The sequence below is a fragment of the Clavelina lepadiformis genome, chromosome 1, assembly GCF_947623445.1.
Source record: "Clavelina lepadiformis chromosome 1, kaClaLepa1.1, whole genome shotgun sequence".
Taxonomy (NCBI): domain Eukaryota; kingdom Metazoa; phylum Chordata; class Ascidiacea; order Aplousobranchia; family Clavelinidae; genus Clavelina; species Clavelina lepadiformis.
The window spans coordinates 10,700,521-10,717,186 of NC_135240.1; the positions used below are offsets into that span (position 1 = coordinate 10,700,521).

The 16,666-nt window shown below is 39.2% G+C and overlaps 1 protein-coding gene, 1 long non-coding RNA gene and 3 other non-coding genes across 6 annotated transcripts in view; 1 reads left to right on the forward strand and 4 right to left on the reverse strand.

Moving 5' to 3' along the window:
* The window catches only part of LOC143452780 (dynein axonemal heavy chain 6-like), a 45,386-nt gene that overhangs the window by 2,664 nt on the left and 26,056 nt on the right, over positions 1 to 16,666 (reverse strand). Inside the window, exons 54-82 of the mRNA XM_076953879.1 lie at positions 16,348 to 16,540; positions 15,955 to 16,143; positions 15,654 to 15,803; positions 15,335 to 15,486; positions 15,008 to 15,187; positions 14,768 to 14,931; positions 14,400 to 14,631; positions 14,114 to 14,225; positions 13,887 to 14,021; positions 13,592 to 13,804; positions 13,393 to 13,506; positions 12,899 to 13,174; positions 5,802 to 5,951; positions 5,501 to 5,656; positions 5,091 to 5,306; positions 4,890 to 5,000; positions 4,628 to 4,809; positions 4,372 to 4,531; positions 3,992 to 4,126; positions 3,592 to 3,850; positions 3,261 to 3,430; positions 2,905 to 3,090; positions 2,347 to 2,642; positions 2,012 to 2,178; positions 1,525 to 1,721; positions 1,231 to 1,347; positions 927 to 1,154; positions 381 to 456; positions 15 to 175 (exon numbers count right to left, since the gene is read on the reverse strand). Of these exons, the coding sequence (XP_076809994.1) occupies positions 15 to 175; positions 381 to 456; positions 927 to 1,154; positions 1,231 to 1,347; positions 1,525 to 1,721; positions 2,012 to 2,178; positions 2,347 to 2,642; positions 2,905 to 3,090; positions 3,261 to 3,430; positions 3,592 to 3,850; positions 3,992 to 4,126; positions 4,372 to 4,531; positions 4,628 to 4,809; positions 4,890 to 5,000; positions 5,091 to 5,306; positions 5,501 to 5,656; positions 5,802 to 5,951; positions 12,899 to 13,174; positions 13,393 to 13,506; positions 13,592 to 13,804; positions 13,887 to 14,021; positions 14,114 to 14,225; positions 14,400 to 14,631; positions 14,768 to 14,931; positions 15,008 to 15,187; positions 15,335 to 15,486; positions 15,654 to 15,803; positions 15,955 to 16,143; positions 16,348 to 16,540 (5,077 nt within the window). The remainder of the gene's footprint in view (positions 1 to 14; positions 176 to 380; positions 457 to 926; positions 1,155 to 1,230; positions 1,348 to 1,524; positions 1,722 to 2,011; positions 2,179 to 2,346; positions 2,643 to 2,904; positions 3,091 to 3,260; positions 3,431 to 3,591; positions 3,851 to 3,991; positions 4,127 to 4,371; positions 4,532 to 4,627; positions 4,810 to 4,889; positions 5,001 to 5,090; positions 5,307 to 5,500; positions 5,657 to 5,801; positions 5,952 to 12,898; positions 13,175 to 13,392; positions 13,507 to 13,591; positions 13,805 to 13,886; positions 14,022 to 14,113; positions 14,226 to 14,399; positions 14,632 to 14,767; positions 14,932 to 15,007; positions 15,188 to 15,334; positions 15,487 to 15,653; positions 15,804 to 15,954; positions 16,144 to 16,347; positions 16,541 to 16,666) is intronic.
* LOC143452793 (uncharacterized) lies at positions 288 to 3,309 on the forward strand. 2 transcript variants are annotated; one of them, XR_013115102.1, is made up of 3 exons: positions 288 to 563; positions 1,002 to 1,713; positions 3,224 to 3,309. It is a non-coding gene; the product is annotated as an uncharacterized LOC143452793 (long non-coding RNA). The 2 variants fall into 2 exon arrangements; XR_013115103.1 differs by lacking the exon at positions 288 to 563 and having other exon boundaries at positions 988 to 1,118; positions 1,254 to 1,713.
* LOC143444368 (U1 spliceosomal RNA) lies at positions 7,724 to 7,887 on the reverse strand. The gene has a single exon (XR_013113720.1). It is a non-coding gene; the product is annotated as a U1 spliceosomal RNA (small nuclear RNA).
* Positions 9,786 to 9,949, reverse strand: LOC143444369 (U1 spliceosomal RNA). Its single transcript, XR_013113721.1, has one exon. It is a non-coding gene; the product is annotated as a U1 spliceosomal RNA (small nuclear RNA).
* Positions 10,829 to 10,991, reverse strand: LOC143444370 (U1 spliceosomal RNA). The gene has a single exon (XR_013113722.1). It is a non-coding gene; the product is annotated as a U1 spliceosomal RNA (small nuclear RNA).

Consider the following 16,666-nt stretch of genomic DNA (forward strand, 5'->3'; position numbering starts at 1 on the left):
AAATTTTTCTTTACTTGTGCAAAATTAGCATCAGGTGATGGAGGCTTGTAAACACCGTCGAGCGAGTAAGTATGACTTTGGTTTGTTACGTCGTCACAGTAGAACCTACGCAACATGGAGAGTAGACAACGACGATCCCAGTGGTCTGTGACACGTCCACCGTACACTATCGCTCCTGTAAGGATGAAAGAAAAAGTTTCTACGTCTTCAGGAAATAACCGAAGTATATCGAGGTACAATGGTTACTTTACACTCAGTATACAAAGCGCTGTTATTTATGGGGTTAAACAATTCACGATAACCCTTGACTTCCCCCAAATATTCAACCGTTACATGATAGCGAGGCTACGAGTCTTACAACACTTGCATTTTCGCCCTACCAGTTAAGTGTTGTATGGCAGACCACGGTAAGTTGTCTCCTTTTCCGAGTAATTGTTGAAGCATTCGTATTGAAACCTGAAAGGAATGCAAGCTGTAAAACATCAAGGAAATCGAAAGAAGAAAGCAGAAGTTCGATGATTTTTCTATTCATTTGATATAATGATTATGGCCGTATTTTCCGGGTAAGTGTTTCATAAAAAAATCCCCTGCTGTAATATTAAGAGGGGAATCACGGTACCACAAAACAAATACGACAGTCAAAACCAGGGATGTCCAACCTTTTATTATAGTGGGCCGCATTGTCACTTGAAATAATTCATTGGGCCGCCGCAGAACCTATTAAATTTCAAGAAAAATGGGTACATAAAGAGCTGACTGGTACATTTTAATTAGGCTAAGATTCAAAGTTCAAAATACTACTTGGAGTGAAAATGACTAGCGGGCCGCACAAAAATCTCAGGTGGGCCGCAGGTTGGACATCCCTGTACAAAACGCACAGATAAAATACGATTGCAATAACAATAATACCTTTGAAAAAGACGAACCTCTAAATCTGACGAAGTGAAATCGTAGGGTAGGTTAAATCCCAGCGTTCCAAACTTTTGTCTTTCATGAGCCAGAGCGTTGAAACAACAAAGCGAAAACAATAGCGGTTTCCAGTATTTGTGTGACGAGCCCCGGTCAAAAATTTCCGGTGTAACCTCTCCAGACCCACCGGAACCAAACGCAAGTTGCAGGTGAGAACGAATACCCCTAGGGGGCTCCACGGCCATCTGATGTCCAAGACGGTAAAAATAAAAAATACTACACAAAAAGGACAAAGAATGTACAATATTCAACTTTGTTTACCTTGAGACCCCTTTGAAGTATAGGTACCGGAAAAGCGCGGTCGGGTTTCGAGCTTAACCACAAACGAAAGTCGGGATCTACGTCGGTTCCGGCGTTGCTTAATTCCTCTACAATAGCCTGGAAAATTAGGAAATCCACTTCAAAGAAAAGTGTGAAATCTTATCAAGCCTAAGCAACCTAAAAGTATATACACACCCGAATTTCAAACATCATTAAACCTCAAAGTTTATATCTTTTAGCGATTCAGTAGTTGTAGCAGTTCTCATAAAAACCACAACCATACGTAAAGCCAACCTGTAAACGAGGCATAAATGAAGCAGCCAGATGACAGTTTTGCAAGAAAACCCATCTACCCTTTAAAATTTGAGCTTTGTGGATCAAGTCTTCGGCTTTCGGACCCTGCCCTCGTCCAAGAGACACCATATCGACATGAAGAATCGAGCCGCGAGTTTCTTTGGCATATCGCAGTAACTGCGCAGATGGGTCCGTGCCTAATCAACAACCGAAATGTGATATTTATGGTTCATAAAATTTTATTTTGTATAGTACTTAGTGTGCTAATTACGTTTTAATTAACGATCAATCTAACCTGTAACAAAAACTAAGAATTACCAATACATTTACTATTGTAATTATTATATATTATAACGATTGTAACTATTATATTGTACTATTTCTATACAGTTTTGTTATTAATTATGGTTAGTTATATTTCATAATAAAACTTTAGGCTTATCAGTACTGTGTACAATGGTGTTAAGGCCTTGCGACAGTATGTTACCTGGCGACAGTATAAAAACCATTGGGACTGTAGGTTGAGACTGGGCATAGATTTGGTTTAAATCGAAACTGTCGGTTCGAATAAATACCTCGCCCATTTGGTCTCGTACAAACGATCGAGCAGACGGCAGCAGACATTCTGGCCGAAGAACTTTGATCAGAATTAACCTGCATCATGACATGAAATTTTTCACAAAAGCAACATTTAATGACAAATAAAATTCATCTAACCGTTACAAACGATGTAGTAATTGCTCAACTGACCAAGAAACAAGTTATTTAAGATTTTGCTGTTACGTTTCTTTGCAAATTTGGCAAATTTCACCCAGCTGATACCTTTCGAAACTTGCGAGCTTAGTCCAGTAGAAGACGTAGTCACTTGCGTCATCATCTCCAAGATATGTTGTGTTCAAGACATAATAAGGATTCGGGTCTCGAGCAAAATGTTTCCATTGTTTCGGGCACTTCACAAGCGATTCGCATAAACCTTGAAATGCTGGATTTTTTAAGGCAATGTACTGGCATTGTCTCCACGACTCGGCGCTTATCCATTGTATTGATTGAGAGCGCTCCTGGGCGATGCCGGCGTTTGATTCCAGTCTTTCGATGGGTGACAATCCGTCAAATTTAGCCTGAAATTATAAAGCACCCTTCGGAAAAATGTGGACCATTGAAGTAGTTAGCAAGAGATTTAGTTACCGGGAATAGCTACAGATGCTACAGATTACGTAATCACTGATTACACATATGCCATGTCAGTGAGATGCGAGAAAACCGTGTGAATCACTAGTTAAGAGGAAGTCGGCACAAGCGGTCAAGTGTGCCAAACGTTTGCGTATAAGCGCGCAGCATCTTGCAAAACTCTAACTAAAAACCCACGTTAACTTTCCTTACCAAGGCATCGTCATCTGTCATGCTGGCTAGCACCCGGCTGTGTAAGAAAATATTCCAGTTCTGTTCGGAAAGTTGACCAAGCTCTCGCCATTTGTCTTTGTAGCGAGCGTTGTTGCGCATTATCGCGGTCGATAAGAGGAACGAAAAGACGATCTGATGTTCCGCAAACAAGCTGTACGAAACAACCTGGGGGAGAACCAATGTTTAACCAATGTAACAAACTTTCAGCCTTTTCGTAACACATAAATGAGGGAAATGAATCTAAACACACAATTTACGCTCAAGAAGGCATAAAGTGAAATTAATTTCTTTCTCCTAGATTTCATGTCAAAGCCAATCCAGCAACTTGAACTTACCACAAAGACACCGTGCGTCAACACATCAATCATCTTCTGTAGCATTGCAAGTAATTCCTCGTTTTCGTCGACATCACCGCTCTGGGGGGATGAGCTCGACTCGGATTCTTTTCCGCTGGATGAGGAAGATTCAACGACTGATAGAGATGGAAAGCTCTCGTGAGCACGAACTGGAAATTAAAAATTTCTCTCTTTGGAAAGGCCACTAACGTACCAAAGTAAAACAATGGTGACGATAATTGAAAGCAAAAGTATAAGCACAAATAACAGGTAACGTAAACTTATTCTAACCTCGGCTATGTGATACATGCATTGAATGATCAAAACTTACATATGCATTGAATAAACATGTCCGTAAACCATTGTAACGAAAACTGGTACATCGGGTTTAAAATTTCCAAGTCTGCAAGGACAAAGTAAAGCACTGCTCCACGCGTCGCTACGGGTAAATAGCGTCCACGTGCAGCGTCGGTACGCAATTCGTTTTCTTCTGATAGCCTCAAACGTTCCATTACTTCCGCTGATGTCAGTTTGCTTTGTTTTAAAGTCTTAATCAAGTCCTCGTCGTCAAGCACATGCCCCTCTTGTTTCTAAAGTTAAAAAGCAATTTGCAGTTGTAAAACGTCCTAATTTTGCGCCTACTCTGAGCGACAAAGGCGATCTTAAACACTTCCCAACGTATAAGTTGCGCAGTTGTGGCAATAAAGAAGTTATAGCATTGCTAACCAAACCTCAAGCAACATCAACGCCTTATCTTCTAGCTCTTGTAGTAGGGCCATGTCTTTCGCAATATTCTGCAATAATTCACCTCGCTGTACTTCAAGTTGGGGTCGTTCATGGGTGACCACACTGGACAACAGCTGGCCCTGTAATATCAATGATAAACACGTTACCACTGGAGATAAATATTTGGCTAGAAAGAGTTATAAACAATACAGCTTGAAATTAAAAGTATAACTGCAATAAATGGTACTTTTTTCGGTACATATCAGTCATTTCAACAAATAGCAAAGAAAAACTTAATTCAACTTGTTTAGAAAAGTTATATTTAAATAAGAAAAAATAATCACACAATTAACAGTGTTATAGCCTTTAAAATGCCCATACTGACCTGGAGCCCTTCAAACGTTATAGTAAAGTTGACAATTGTAACAGCAATACAAACGGCCGGCAAAAAATGAGGATTTGCGCGACTGGTTGTCAGGTAAAGTTTGAAGTTTTCATTGTAACTTACTTCAGTTCCACCTAATATTATGTAGTCCTGGCCAGCCCTGCAAAGAAATTTGACAGACGTGCTATATATATATACCTAAAGATCCACAAAATGTTGTATGAAGAACTGGAAGAGAATTTTATCGTTTCAAAACCTGTGAGTAAGCTCCAGCTGTAAAACTGGACGCAGTTCAGGATCGAGCGTTTCCTCAAGATCATACAACAGCAAAGTTTGCCCGACGCGTATCGCATTTTCGACAGACTTCATGTAGTTTGGATCGCCAGCATAGACTATACGAAGCTTTTCTTTTTCCATCTCTTTTATCCAGTTAAGTGCCTGCGATGAAAACATAGATATCAGCGATTTTAAAGTTCAAAGTTAATCGAGTAAAATGTTCCTGTAATGTGGTAAAGCACCTGGCCTTGTGGATCCACGATAAGCGGCCATCTTCTTGCGGCGTCAATGATCACGGCATTTTCAGTCGAATGAACGTCGCGCGGAAGGTTTTGGTTGTGCCAAGTGCGTACCTACTCACACGCAGCAAATCTCTAACAAACTTCAATATCCATAACTTTATATCATTCACTTACAAGCTAAGATGACGTTGGCATTTTTACCTGATTGTCGTCAACCATGAGCTTTATCATGTCATAATTAGACGAAGTCTCAATGCCAGCACTAGCGCAAGATGACACCCACTCTGACGTCAGTTCATGTCGGTATGACCTTATAAAAGGTCCCAAGTAAGCGACAGAAGCAGCTGATACAAGGGTGTCACCAACAAGACCACCAAGCTTTTTCTTCAGATTGTCAACCGAAGTCTTCCATCTTCCCTATACACTCCACAGTGTAAAACAAACCAAACACACACGCACGTTGACACACATATTTATGGAAATTACATAAACAAAACACCCCGAGTGCATACGGAAGGATACGAAATACGTTACGAAGGGACTTAAACTATATAGCGTGAATAAACCTGACGACAATATCACACTGACGGTTTTTATAGATATTTACCAACCTCTTCGTCAGCCAAAGCATTTATAAGCACTGCTGCTCTCTCCAATCTCTTTCGAGTAAGAACCTGACGTTCTTTCAATGCTTCTCGCTGCACAACGCTTTCATCGTATTTAGCGCTTAGCTGGATGAGATGGTCCTCGATCTTAGTGAGACTTGCCTAAAAAACACGTAACTTTATAACAGCAAAGCATCGCCATGCCGGTTTTAAAATATACAGTAGCAGGCTGCTTTATGTGCCCACGATTACCAAAATAAAATATGGCAAAATCGGACACTGCCTCAGGGAAGTATAGATCTTCAACCTGTTTCTGTTTTAAGTTTTCTTGAGCAACTTCAAGAGCTTCGCGCGCTTCCTTGACTCTTCGTTGTTTGGGTTCGACCATTCTTTGAACGTCGTTGTAATGTTGAAGGGCGAGCACCCACATGCACATCGACTTGCAGGCAACCGAAACCTTAGAAATAAAAAAGTGCCAAGATTGCTAATTAGTTTTCTGAGAAAAACTATGATACTTTTACCAACGAAGGAGAAACGTCATCCACATGCTACAGTTTTCGGCTCGACCATTTTCACAAAAAAGTTATGTTATAGGAGAATAGTAAAAATTTACGCAGATATGCTTCTAGCAACAGCATTTATTAAACAGTTTAAGTGAAATACCTTGGGTGCATCACGTGCCGCAAACTTTAATTATTATTCATCACAAAGGGCCCGAATAAAAATTGTGCGCAATGTTGTATGGCTTAAAAAATGTATTCGAGTCTAGGAATATTGCAACATTAGCGCAGCGCCGTCAAGCATCAAAGCAAAGTTATGTATAACTGCCAGTCCGGCGCTCTAGCCTTCACATGGTAAGTTACTTTATTGGGGCATCAAACTGTCAAGCTATAGCAATTCAATTTAATGAGTGCACGATTTGGGCTATGCTGCCACAAGTTTAACTTCAACACGTTATTCTGACTTCTGAGATAAAATAGGATCTTCCAAGTCCAACTCAACTGATGTCCTCGTTTCGTAGCGTAGGCTGATATAATCTAAATACCAAGTCCTCGGCATCTCTTTAGAAGAATTCATTTATAAATGTTACTTTCAATCATTTTGAAAACACTATAATATGGGTTTAGTTAGCACGAAAAACTCCTAGCAGTGCAGTACCAAGTTTTAACGCCTTTAACAAAAATACCATTTCGCTTGAACAAACATCACGTCAGTTTATTTAGCTACATTGGTTAGCGCGCATGCTTGTTAGGATGGGGATATCCACACTGAGCTTTTTCGTGAGCAGATGTTACGTTTGCTTATGTTATCGCAACTAGGGAGTGCACAAACAGGCATAGTTAAACAAACGTATAAAAATCCGTTCGTGAGACAAATCTCGGTGTGATTCAATTTTATCCTCGAGTCAAAAAAAGACGGGTTACAAACGCATTTCGTCTTGCACATTTCAGTGAAATAGTTGTTGCATATGTTCCTTTTTCTTCCATTTTTACTCTGAACCACGGGACACATCACCATGGTCAGTGTTTCTGGATATTTGCGCTTATCTGACAAACATTCCTAATAAACCTATTATTTGTCAGTTATGGCGGGTTTTTGGTCTGGCGAACGAATTACAATTCTAGAGTTCCCTAGAAAATAGTCCAGGGCTGTGAAAGGTTTAGATAACGCATCTTTACGTCCGCATAAGCTTATTGGAATAATTAGTCTTTTTAAGTAGTTTGCTGAGACAGTGATATTCGATATTGTCGAGAGGTTATAATGTTCAGGTCAGGCCCGTAGTAAGTCTTGCGGGCTATGGCAATAAATGTCAACTATAAAATGAAAATTACAAACTGAAGATAAACAACCATTCGCATAATTGCGAAGTCGTATGCAGAAAACTATACAGTATTTTACTACTATTTCATTATCACAATTGTAGAACACTGCAACATAGTTTTTGGTTGTTTTGTGAAGGCTCTGTGCTAAAATCAATCTAAAATGAAAAAAGCACTTATCCGAAGTTATAAAAAATAGAAATATTTAATTATAAATGTACTGAGTCCCTTAATCGCCTTTTGGAATGTAAAATACAGAAATAACAGAATAGGTAAAAACTCTATGTTTGAGTTTAATTCTACGGATCGACGTGTTGGTCACCAGTGGATACACTTAAAACGTCTAAAAAGTCCATTAGTCTAGGATGGCGTTAAATTCTTCAACACCACACACAGATTATTGTATAGGAAGGGGATAGCGCGAACGCAGTCCCCACTAACAGAAATTATACGACCGAGTTACCCACATTTGGGGTAATCGCAGAGGTCAGCTCAGTCGAAGTGCAATGACTAAGCCTCGCCCTGGGCCCACCACCTGGTTGATCGTGGTGAAGACCCTCGTCAGGTAAGTATGAGTTGTGAAGGCGTTTCTGCACTTCTTATTCTACAATTAATACCTAGCATTTGCTGATTTTGGTAAAATCAAAAATCTACAATAAACTTTAATTGGATTGAATAATTTTCCAATAATAAAGCAATGTAAGTTCACGTGCAATGTAATTTTGCTAAGTATTAAACTAATACCTTCAACAAGTTTAAGGAAAACGACAAGATCCTATTGTATTAAAAGCGACGTCAGAAACCACCAACAATTATGTAAAAAGTATGACGTCATAGAAGGCCATATTTGGCATGCAGCCATATGAGCAAGAGCGTTTATCTCTTCCTTTTTAGTTGGTGGTTGTTTTTTTTGCTTTCCATAGATACCGTCATACAAGCCCACCAACTGCGCATTATATACATTTTTTACATAAACGTAATTGAAAAATTACTGCATAGATAACATAGACGTAATTGAAAAATTACTGCGAAACGTTGAATAATATACCGTAAGTTAGGCTAATCCTATTTTATTTTTCTTTAGTTGGGATTAACCACCAACATGGAAACGAAAATTATACACGATAATTACGAAAAACAGTAATATCGCATGACTATTATTTTTAAACACAAATTCTAACATTAATTGACATTCTTACTTGATCAACGAGGAATATCCATGTTTTTTAGAATTACGCACGAATTAGGCAAAAAATAATAGTGTATAGTTTGTCCTAATTGAAAATGAGAAGTAATTTGATTGAACAAGAAAAACATTCCTAATATTTTTTAGATGGCTTGAAGAGTCCAATCAGTTGTGATATGAGGAAGCTAGTGGATGCACAGATATCATTTTTGTGGAAGTTAAGCTGTAATCCGGAATAATTTCCAAATTCAAAGATCGTTTCTATAGCTATTTCTGCCACCAATTTATTCTATCTCTTTGTCGGAGAAGTTGTTGCTACTTGTGAGTGGATTCTGTGTATTCGTGCGACTGTTAGAAATCCATGGGATTGTTGACACTGCCATGGTTTGACAGGCGAGGTATTTTATATGGGGTCAATGGAGTGGTTGATAACGGGGCGTCGTCGGCGTGAATTGTTGCATCGGCTTATGTGTGCACAAATCAATCGTATGTGCATATTTTCTTCACTATTTGCATTTTTTGGTTTTCCAATCTGGTTTCATTACTTTAACTTGTTGATCGTATAACAATATATTACGTAGTAAATTTTCTTCTTAGAGATCATCATTGAAGAGTAAAGGTATACGAGTGGTGAAATTCCGGAGGTCTGCGAAAGACTTCAGACTTGTAATCTCTAAGATTTCCCCTTCATTACTATTAACTATGTTTCTTATTGCTGTATTTCTCTTGAGATTTCAAGTACAACTGGGTGCTGACTGCTGAGTCCATGCGTAGGTTGCATAGAATTCTTGATTTTAAGAACTTAAGAAATACAGTCAAGCTTCTTGCATTGGGTTAAGAAGCAAATGTCAGATCGTATTTGGATCAGCTTCTTTGAAGAATCCATGATTTGCCACTTTAGTCGGTTCTCTGCGGTCTCTGAGATACTGTCTATAAAGTTGATGTTGGCCGCGAAAGCTTGTGTAGAAGAACCAAAAATAAACTTAACCTTCAGAGTGCTAAACTATGTTTTTTTTATTTTATCAAAATTTTAGTTACAGTATGGGATTTTGTGTTCACTAATAAATTGCAAATACAGTAACGTAACATTTATGAGAATAGGGTATTTCAGATACACTGCATAGCCATAGCTGCAGAAGGCTTTACAGTTTACAGTTTGTTTGAACTGTGTGGTTACGTCATAAGCCCGCTTTACCAGGCAACTGAGTAGAGTAACTCAACCCCAGTTTAACGAGGTAGCAGTGCACAACAAACTCCGTTGCAACTATTATAATAATGCATAAGGAAGGGGATAGCGCGAACGCAGTCCCCACTAACAGAAATTATACGACCGAGTTACCCACATTTGGGGTAATCGCAGAGGTCAGCTCAGTCGAAGTGCAATGACTAAGCCTCGCCCTGGGCCCACCACCTGGTTGATCGTGGTGAAGACCCTCGTCAGGTAAGTATGAGTTGTGAAGGCGCTTCTGCAGTTCTTATTCTACAATTAATACGTAGCATTTGCTGATTCTGGTAAAATCAAAAATCTGCAAAAAAAGTTTATTTACAATGGATATTTTTCGAATAATTAAGTTATTCAAGCTTACATGAAAAGTATTTTTGGTAATTAGAAAATGGATACCTTCAACAAGTTTAAGTAAAACGACAAGATCCTATTGTATTAAAAGCGACGTCAGAAACCACCAACAATTATGTAAAAAGTATGACGTCATAGAAGACCATATTTGGCATGCAGCTTAACGAGTAGAAGCGATTGTCTGTTCCCTGTATGCTGTACTGTATCAGCCTCTGTTCCGGTATCTATTTTTGATTCGGTAAATATTGCCCAGGAAAGCGTCACACTTCCATTAACATCATGTCCATTGTAGAATTTCGTTATCATATGATACCATACGAACCAAAATGACTAATTGGCGTTGAAAAATGAGCTGCAAGGATGTACCATGTATTTGCTTATTGGGATCACAATTCAAGCTTTGTTGCGTTATGATACTTGATATAATCTAAAAGACCAAATCATTCTCAGAAGTGACTCATTAAAATACAACTGTGCTGCAGTATTAGAATGTGTAACAAGTACTGTATTTAGTTAAACGAGAATAAACTGAATTAGAAATCATTTCAAGCAGCAATATAGGCTTACTGAAGGTTTGGTGTGACTGAGAAACCATTAACTTTCTGTCATATTAGGTCGTGCAAGCCAGGTACACAGTCACGCGACAATACAAAGTACTTTACACTAAAGTAATTTCATTAGCGTAACCACGTTCTCACCACCTTAATTAAACGCCAGAGACACCGCTATGCATATTACTTGTATCGTTTAGGAAGGGATAGCGCGTACGCAGTCCCCAGTATCAGAAATTACGCGAACGAGTTACCCACATTTGGGGTAATCGCAGAGGTCAGCCAAGTCTGAGTGCAATGACGAAGCCTCGCCCTGAGTCCACCGCCTTCATGATCACGGTGAAGACTCTCGCCAAGTAAGTATGCCTGAGCAGGCGATGTTTTGTTATTTTATCGATTCGTCTGATTTTTCATTTGTGGTAACTATGACAATTTCAAAATAAGTCATTTGTTGCTTTATTATTGTTTTTTAGTATAGCTTCAGTAAATGTATTGCCAAATCGGTCGTTTTTTTGTGTCTAAATATTTGCAAATAAAAGATAAGCAATTTAAATTAAAAGTATATTCTTTGTTGAAATACACCACGCAGGCCTCAGTAACGATGTTCACTGAGCACTTATCAAGCTTAAGTGGTTGGTACTGGCGACGTGATTTTAATTTCATGATCTTACCGAAAATTACACATCACACCAATCATTGACCACATCTCACTGCCTATGAATATGCAAGCTTTTGCCTTATTTCTTTAGAAAACTCCAACACATTGCTAAAAATAAAACGTGTTTTTATAATATCGGCTAATAAAGAATGATTTGTTGGGCCGGTTTGATGTACTAAGAGGAATATTCAGGTCAAAAGTACATTACTACAACTACAACCATTACAAAGTTTTATATTTGTAATATCCCACACGTTTGAGTCAAACCTTTCCAAAATGGGGTTACTTAATTGTTAAGTAAGAATGGAATTAATGCGGCTCTTTTAACAATAAGTAGGTTAATACAAATGGGGCACCCAAATGTTAGGCAGTTGAAATGCTTACAAAAGTGTATAGCCGGGCCAGTATAAAGGGGCGTCATATGGCCCCGGCCTACGACTTCTAATGGGTTCTGTTCATTTGCAAATCACATTCATTGTCAAGCCTTCATACAGGAAACATGTAGCAATAACACAGAGTTGAGATGTATTGTATGAGAAATACAAATTTCAGTGTCTTCATCGATTATATTACAACAGCGTCATAGCTATAAGCATCTTTTTCTGGTCATGCGGGCGAGATGGGATCTCTCAAGTCGTGTTCTGGTTTAGCCTACATACAAACTCTCATCACATACAAAGAACCAAGCTTGACGTTTAACTGAGGGAAGTTTGGCTACATGACGTGTATAATTTTACATTTATGTGAAGTCAATAGCTTACAAATTAAACTTAAAACTAACGCTTATATTTAATCGATTTTTTATTTACATCACGTTAGTAATGTGAAATGTTATAAAAACGTTCTAAAAACAAACTTTTTGAAACATTTACCGTAAATGGAAATATAGTCAGTAAGTTTGCAGTGGTGGCAACCAGCTGTTTAAAAATCATGTACTTAGGATTAACAACCATAGAGAAATTTTGCATGGGGGCAAATTAACTTTCTGGCCTGAGCCCCCAATGCGCTCTACACGGCCCTGTGTATAGCAGCAAACATCACATGCGGAGATCAAGTGTAAACAGTTGCAACTCTGATATGTCAAGGACCAGTAAACTGTGGTATGATGAACTACTATTCTACCTTACATATATTTGGAGTTTGAGAATGTTAGTGGACAAGAGACACGCACACTTGTACTGTTACAGAGTTTTTAGCATCAACCCAGTCTGAATCTGAGTAAATTCAAAACGTACGTATGCTGTCAATCAACCAACTATGGTTTGGCACAAGCCCACTACAGTATCAACCTGTTTGTTCTGTGTTACATTATGCGTCGTACATAATGTTATAACGTATAAAACAAACTATATCAGTATTAGAAGGACAATTATCGCTTGACTCTTATACCAAAAATAACTTACAGTAATATTTACTGTTATAAAACTTAAACTGCACTGTAAAACTTGTAAAAATAAGTCATATGCTGTTTTCCAGAATACATAAAAACTGATTACTGTTTAGGGAAATCAAACAATAACCGCATCATATTAGGATACGTATCCAAAAAAAAGCATAATAATCAGGGCAATTATAATAGTAATGATTACAACAATATATAGAAGTTTACAAACCTCTTGGACACGCTCCGGTTTAAACTCCGAATTTCTGGTGACTTTTCTAAGTTTGGCAAACACTTTATCCGGTATAGCATCTCTATCTAATTGAACAAGTCTCTTGAGGAACATGGGGTCCGATAAGAGAAGCTTGGCGCTGGCCCAGTCAGCCTTGGTTTGAAGTAGAATGCAAACCGCGTTCATTACAGTAAGTACAAGCTGAGGAGGCTTGGTGTAAACTCGAAGTTCGGCGATATCGGATTTATCAAGAGAATCCAACGCGCATACAGCTTCCTGTAACGCAAAATGTTTTGTTTGCGAGACCGACACATTATACTTTAGCGGATTTTATAGATTAGGGCAACAACATGCCATTTTAGTGAGAGCTGCACGCTCAAATGCAGGTGATAGTCACGTCCTCCATGACGGTTTGGGGTAACCATCACGATCACTTGAGGTTTCGGATGAAACCGATATACTTGAATCGTGTTTTCATTGTATTTGCGTCGTACCTGTAGTGCTGGAAGTACTGACTGCAAGTCGAGTGTGGCTTGTTGAGCAAAATCTTGAACCAACTGTGTTTCATGAACCATAGTTGCCTCTTCTTGTCTGACAATCTCACGAACCTGAACATATTTCGATAATAATTAGAAAAAGCAATGAGTGATATTCCTCAAAAACTTTCAGTTAGTATAGTATTTAAAAAACAACCTCATTCACAGCTTGGCTGTCTTTCTTCAGCTGTGCCATCAGCCTTTCCGTATCTTGTGCTTTCGCTTCTATTTTCGGTCCCAACCCAACAAGTTCGGTTTGCATTATATTTACCAACGACCTGGCCTCCGACAGCTTATGTAGTCCAGTATGTAAACGATTGAGATCGCTGTTGAAGGTACGTTTGTTCTTATCTAACATCTTCGTGAAGAGCTGGAAATATAGGCTCTTAGTTAGATTTTCAGTTATATCATTTTATCACTTTGTTATCGTTGGTTATTATACGTTTCCGCACCTGAACAAATTCCAAATAAGTTGTCGGTGTCGTGTAATATCGTCTTCGCAATTCTTCCCATAATCGGTTTCCAGCTTCTGCGGCACTTGAGTGAATTTTGACGCACACAGAAGCTATCTTGTCCGCCGAAATCACCTTAAATAAGAAAAGGCATCGTTGCTAATTACTTAATACGTGGACCTGTGACATTTATAGTTTATCTATTCTACTTATATCAAACTATTCACCTTTTCGCCGACATCCGAATTTTCGTCATTAGCTTCAAAGGCTTCGACGTTTTCACGGGAGAAATACGCGCATGCGACGCTTATTAGAGCGACCTCGGGCCATCGGTCGTACCTGTTGTAGACATACACGCCTCTAATACTTGCAGTTGCAGCACAATTGAGCAAGTTTGAAAACGAATGAAAAACTACAACCAGCAGTACCGTCATCCAAACGCATTATTCTTGTTGAGGTGTGTAAGACATTATTGTAACATCTTCATTTTGCACATAGGCGCACTCCACATACCAGTCTATAGTACAGCAGTTGACCAGCGCCGGATGAGTTCGGCATCGACGTCGGAACGTTCCACCCGCCGGACTTGTAGCGATGGTAATGTGGAGGTTGTGAGTAACTTGACGCCTAAAAAATTGCAACATGGCGGCTCTGGAATCTGGCACATCACTTGCGATCGCGGCTTGCTTCACTTCCATCACGATAGCGTCGAGTTCATCGTGATCAAAAAGCTCGGACTCTTCACCTAAATGAAGATATAATAAGATCAATGTAACATACATTGGACCCATGGATTACCTACTACGCCATTACATGATCTTCGACTCTATAACTTATATCTTCTATTCTCTCCAACAGTATATCAGCTTCCTCCAACTTACCAGTGTTCAAAATACAGTTGATATCCTCCAAGAAGGTGTCGCTAACAAGGTCTGCATCCGTCAACAGTAACACTGTGGGCACATTGGCCACTCCGCATCTCCGGAGGACCTTCTTTAATTCCTCGCGGAAGTCGGATAAAGAATAACCTTTCACGATGGATAACCTGATCCCGAAAACTTCGCATTAACGTTAAATAAACCACAACTCGAACTGCAAAAGTATAGGGCTACGACCTTTACCTGTACACTTCGCAACCAGCTATTTTTGCAGCAAGTTTGCACGTCGTTGCCTTGCCCGTCCCGTCAATGCCAACAAGCAACATGTGAGTGCCTGATTGGCGGAATACCCTTGCCGCTCTGATCACGTGATCTACCGCCGCTTCGAAAAACACAAGAGGCGCTGCGTTCACATTGCTACTGCTGCAAAGGAAATTTCGCAGTTGTTTTCGTACGGAACCAAGTAATCGCTAGTAAACCACGCGTTAGTGATTAACCTGTGTGCAATGCAATTTATAACTATGTACGCCTCAGGGTTGGGTTGTTTGTAAAAGTCTTTATTGTTGATACCTGATTCTCATGTAGTATTCCTCAAGTAACGTGGCGAGCATATTATGAGAATGTAGTTGCCTGTAAATTCGAGTGGACGAAGGCGCGTTCATGTCGGTGAAGTCCCCAAACACAAATGGCTTCGACTGAAGCGTATCCGGTGGAATTGTAATCTATGACAAAAGAGCACAGGAATGCAATTCCAGTTTTGCCTTCGTTTGATTGAAACAACATTAGACTCTTGTGAAATTGCTGTTAACAACTAATTTGCAGCCTGTAACTGTTATTGCAGACTATAAAACATTGAAATAACTACGCTTAAAATTAGCTATAGTCATACTTTGAAGTAGTTATGCAAATCGTCGGATAAAAATTGAAAAAATGTGGATCTGTCGTCAACATCCGTCAAACGATCATGAAAAACTCGAGTGGCCTCGTGAGCGAAAAGTTGAGCCGTTGTTTCTCGAGATACAATAACGGATTGGTCCGCCTAAAAACAAAATAATATGTGCACTCAAAGTCCAGTGTAATAAATAAATATCTTTAACGGAGTTCTTAACCCATTTAATATCGTTCAAACATAGGAAAAATTGAAGTCATTTGTCAATCCATCAAAGTCCTCATGTGTACGATTTCTTTACCTGAAGAATTCCTTTAACGACCGCTGATAAATCTCGTAAGTTAAAAGTATAATGGCATTTGTCCGGCGTGGGCAGCATGGCGTTGCACATTTTGTAATAGACAGCTATGGAAGCATTGACCGCTTGCTTGCAGCAGTCCTTCACTTCCGGCATAAAATCGCGGTTCTCAAGGAAGTGGCCCAGTTGCACCTGGAAAAATATTATACAACAACTTCGCAAAAAGAATTCTCGGTAGAAAAGAAGACATGTCACAACAAGGCATAAAACAATCTAAGCATCAAGAATTGCAGTCCCTGGATACCAAAGCAGCAACCTATAAAGCTCTATAACGTTTCTTATGTAGGAAAATACATTAAAGTTATATCTATTTTGAAAAGCGTTGAAGTATTATACCTGGTAGATATGCTGCAGTGAACGTGTGGATGGCTGGGGAATGGCAAAAACCGAAAAATGTTTCAGGAAGCGCGAGCTGATCAAACTCCTTCCGCCACCAGGTGGAGCTGCTGTTGCTGCAATTGTTACGTCAACAACTTTCTTCCACGATAAACGCTTTATGTCGTAGAAACCACCCAGGTCCAAAAATTGGCTAATGTTAACATTGACTTTTCAACATTTCAGGAGAACGAAACGTGAGGCACGAAACCAAGCGATTTAAAAAAGTGCAATTAAGTGTAAACTTGTTAGTGTAGTTACCAGACGAAAAAAAACAAGT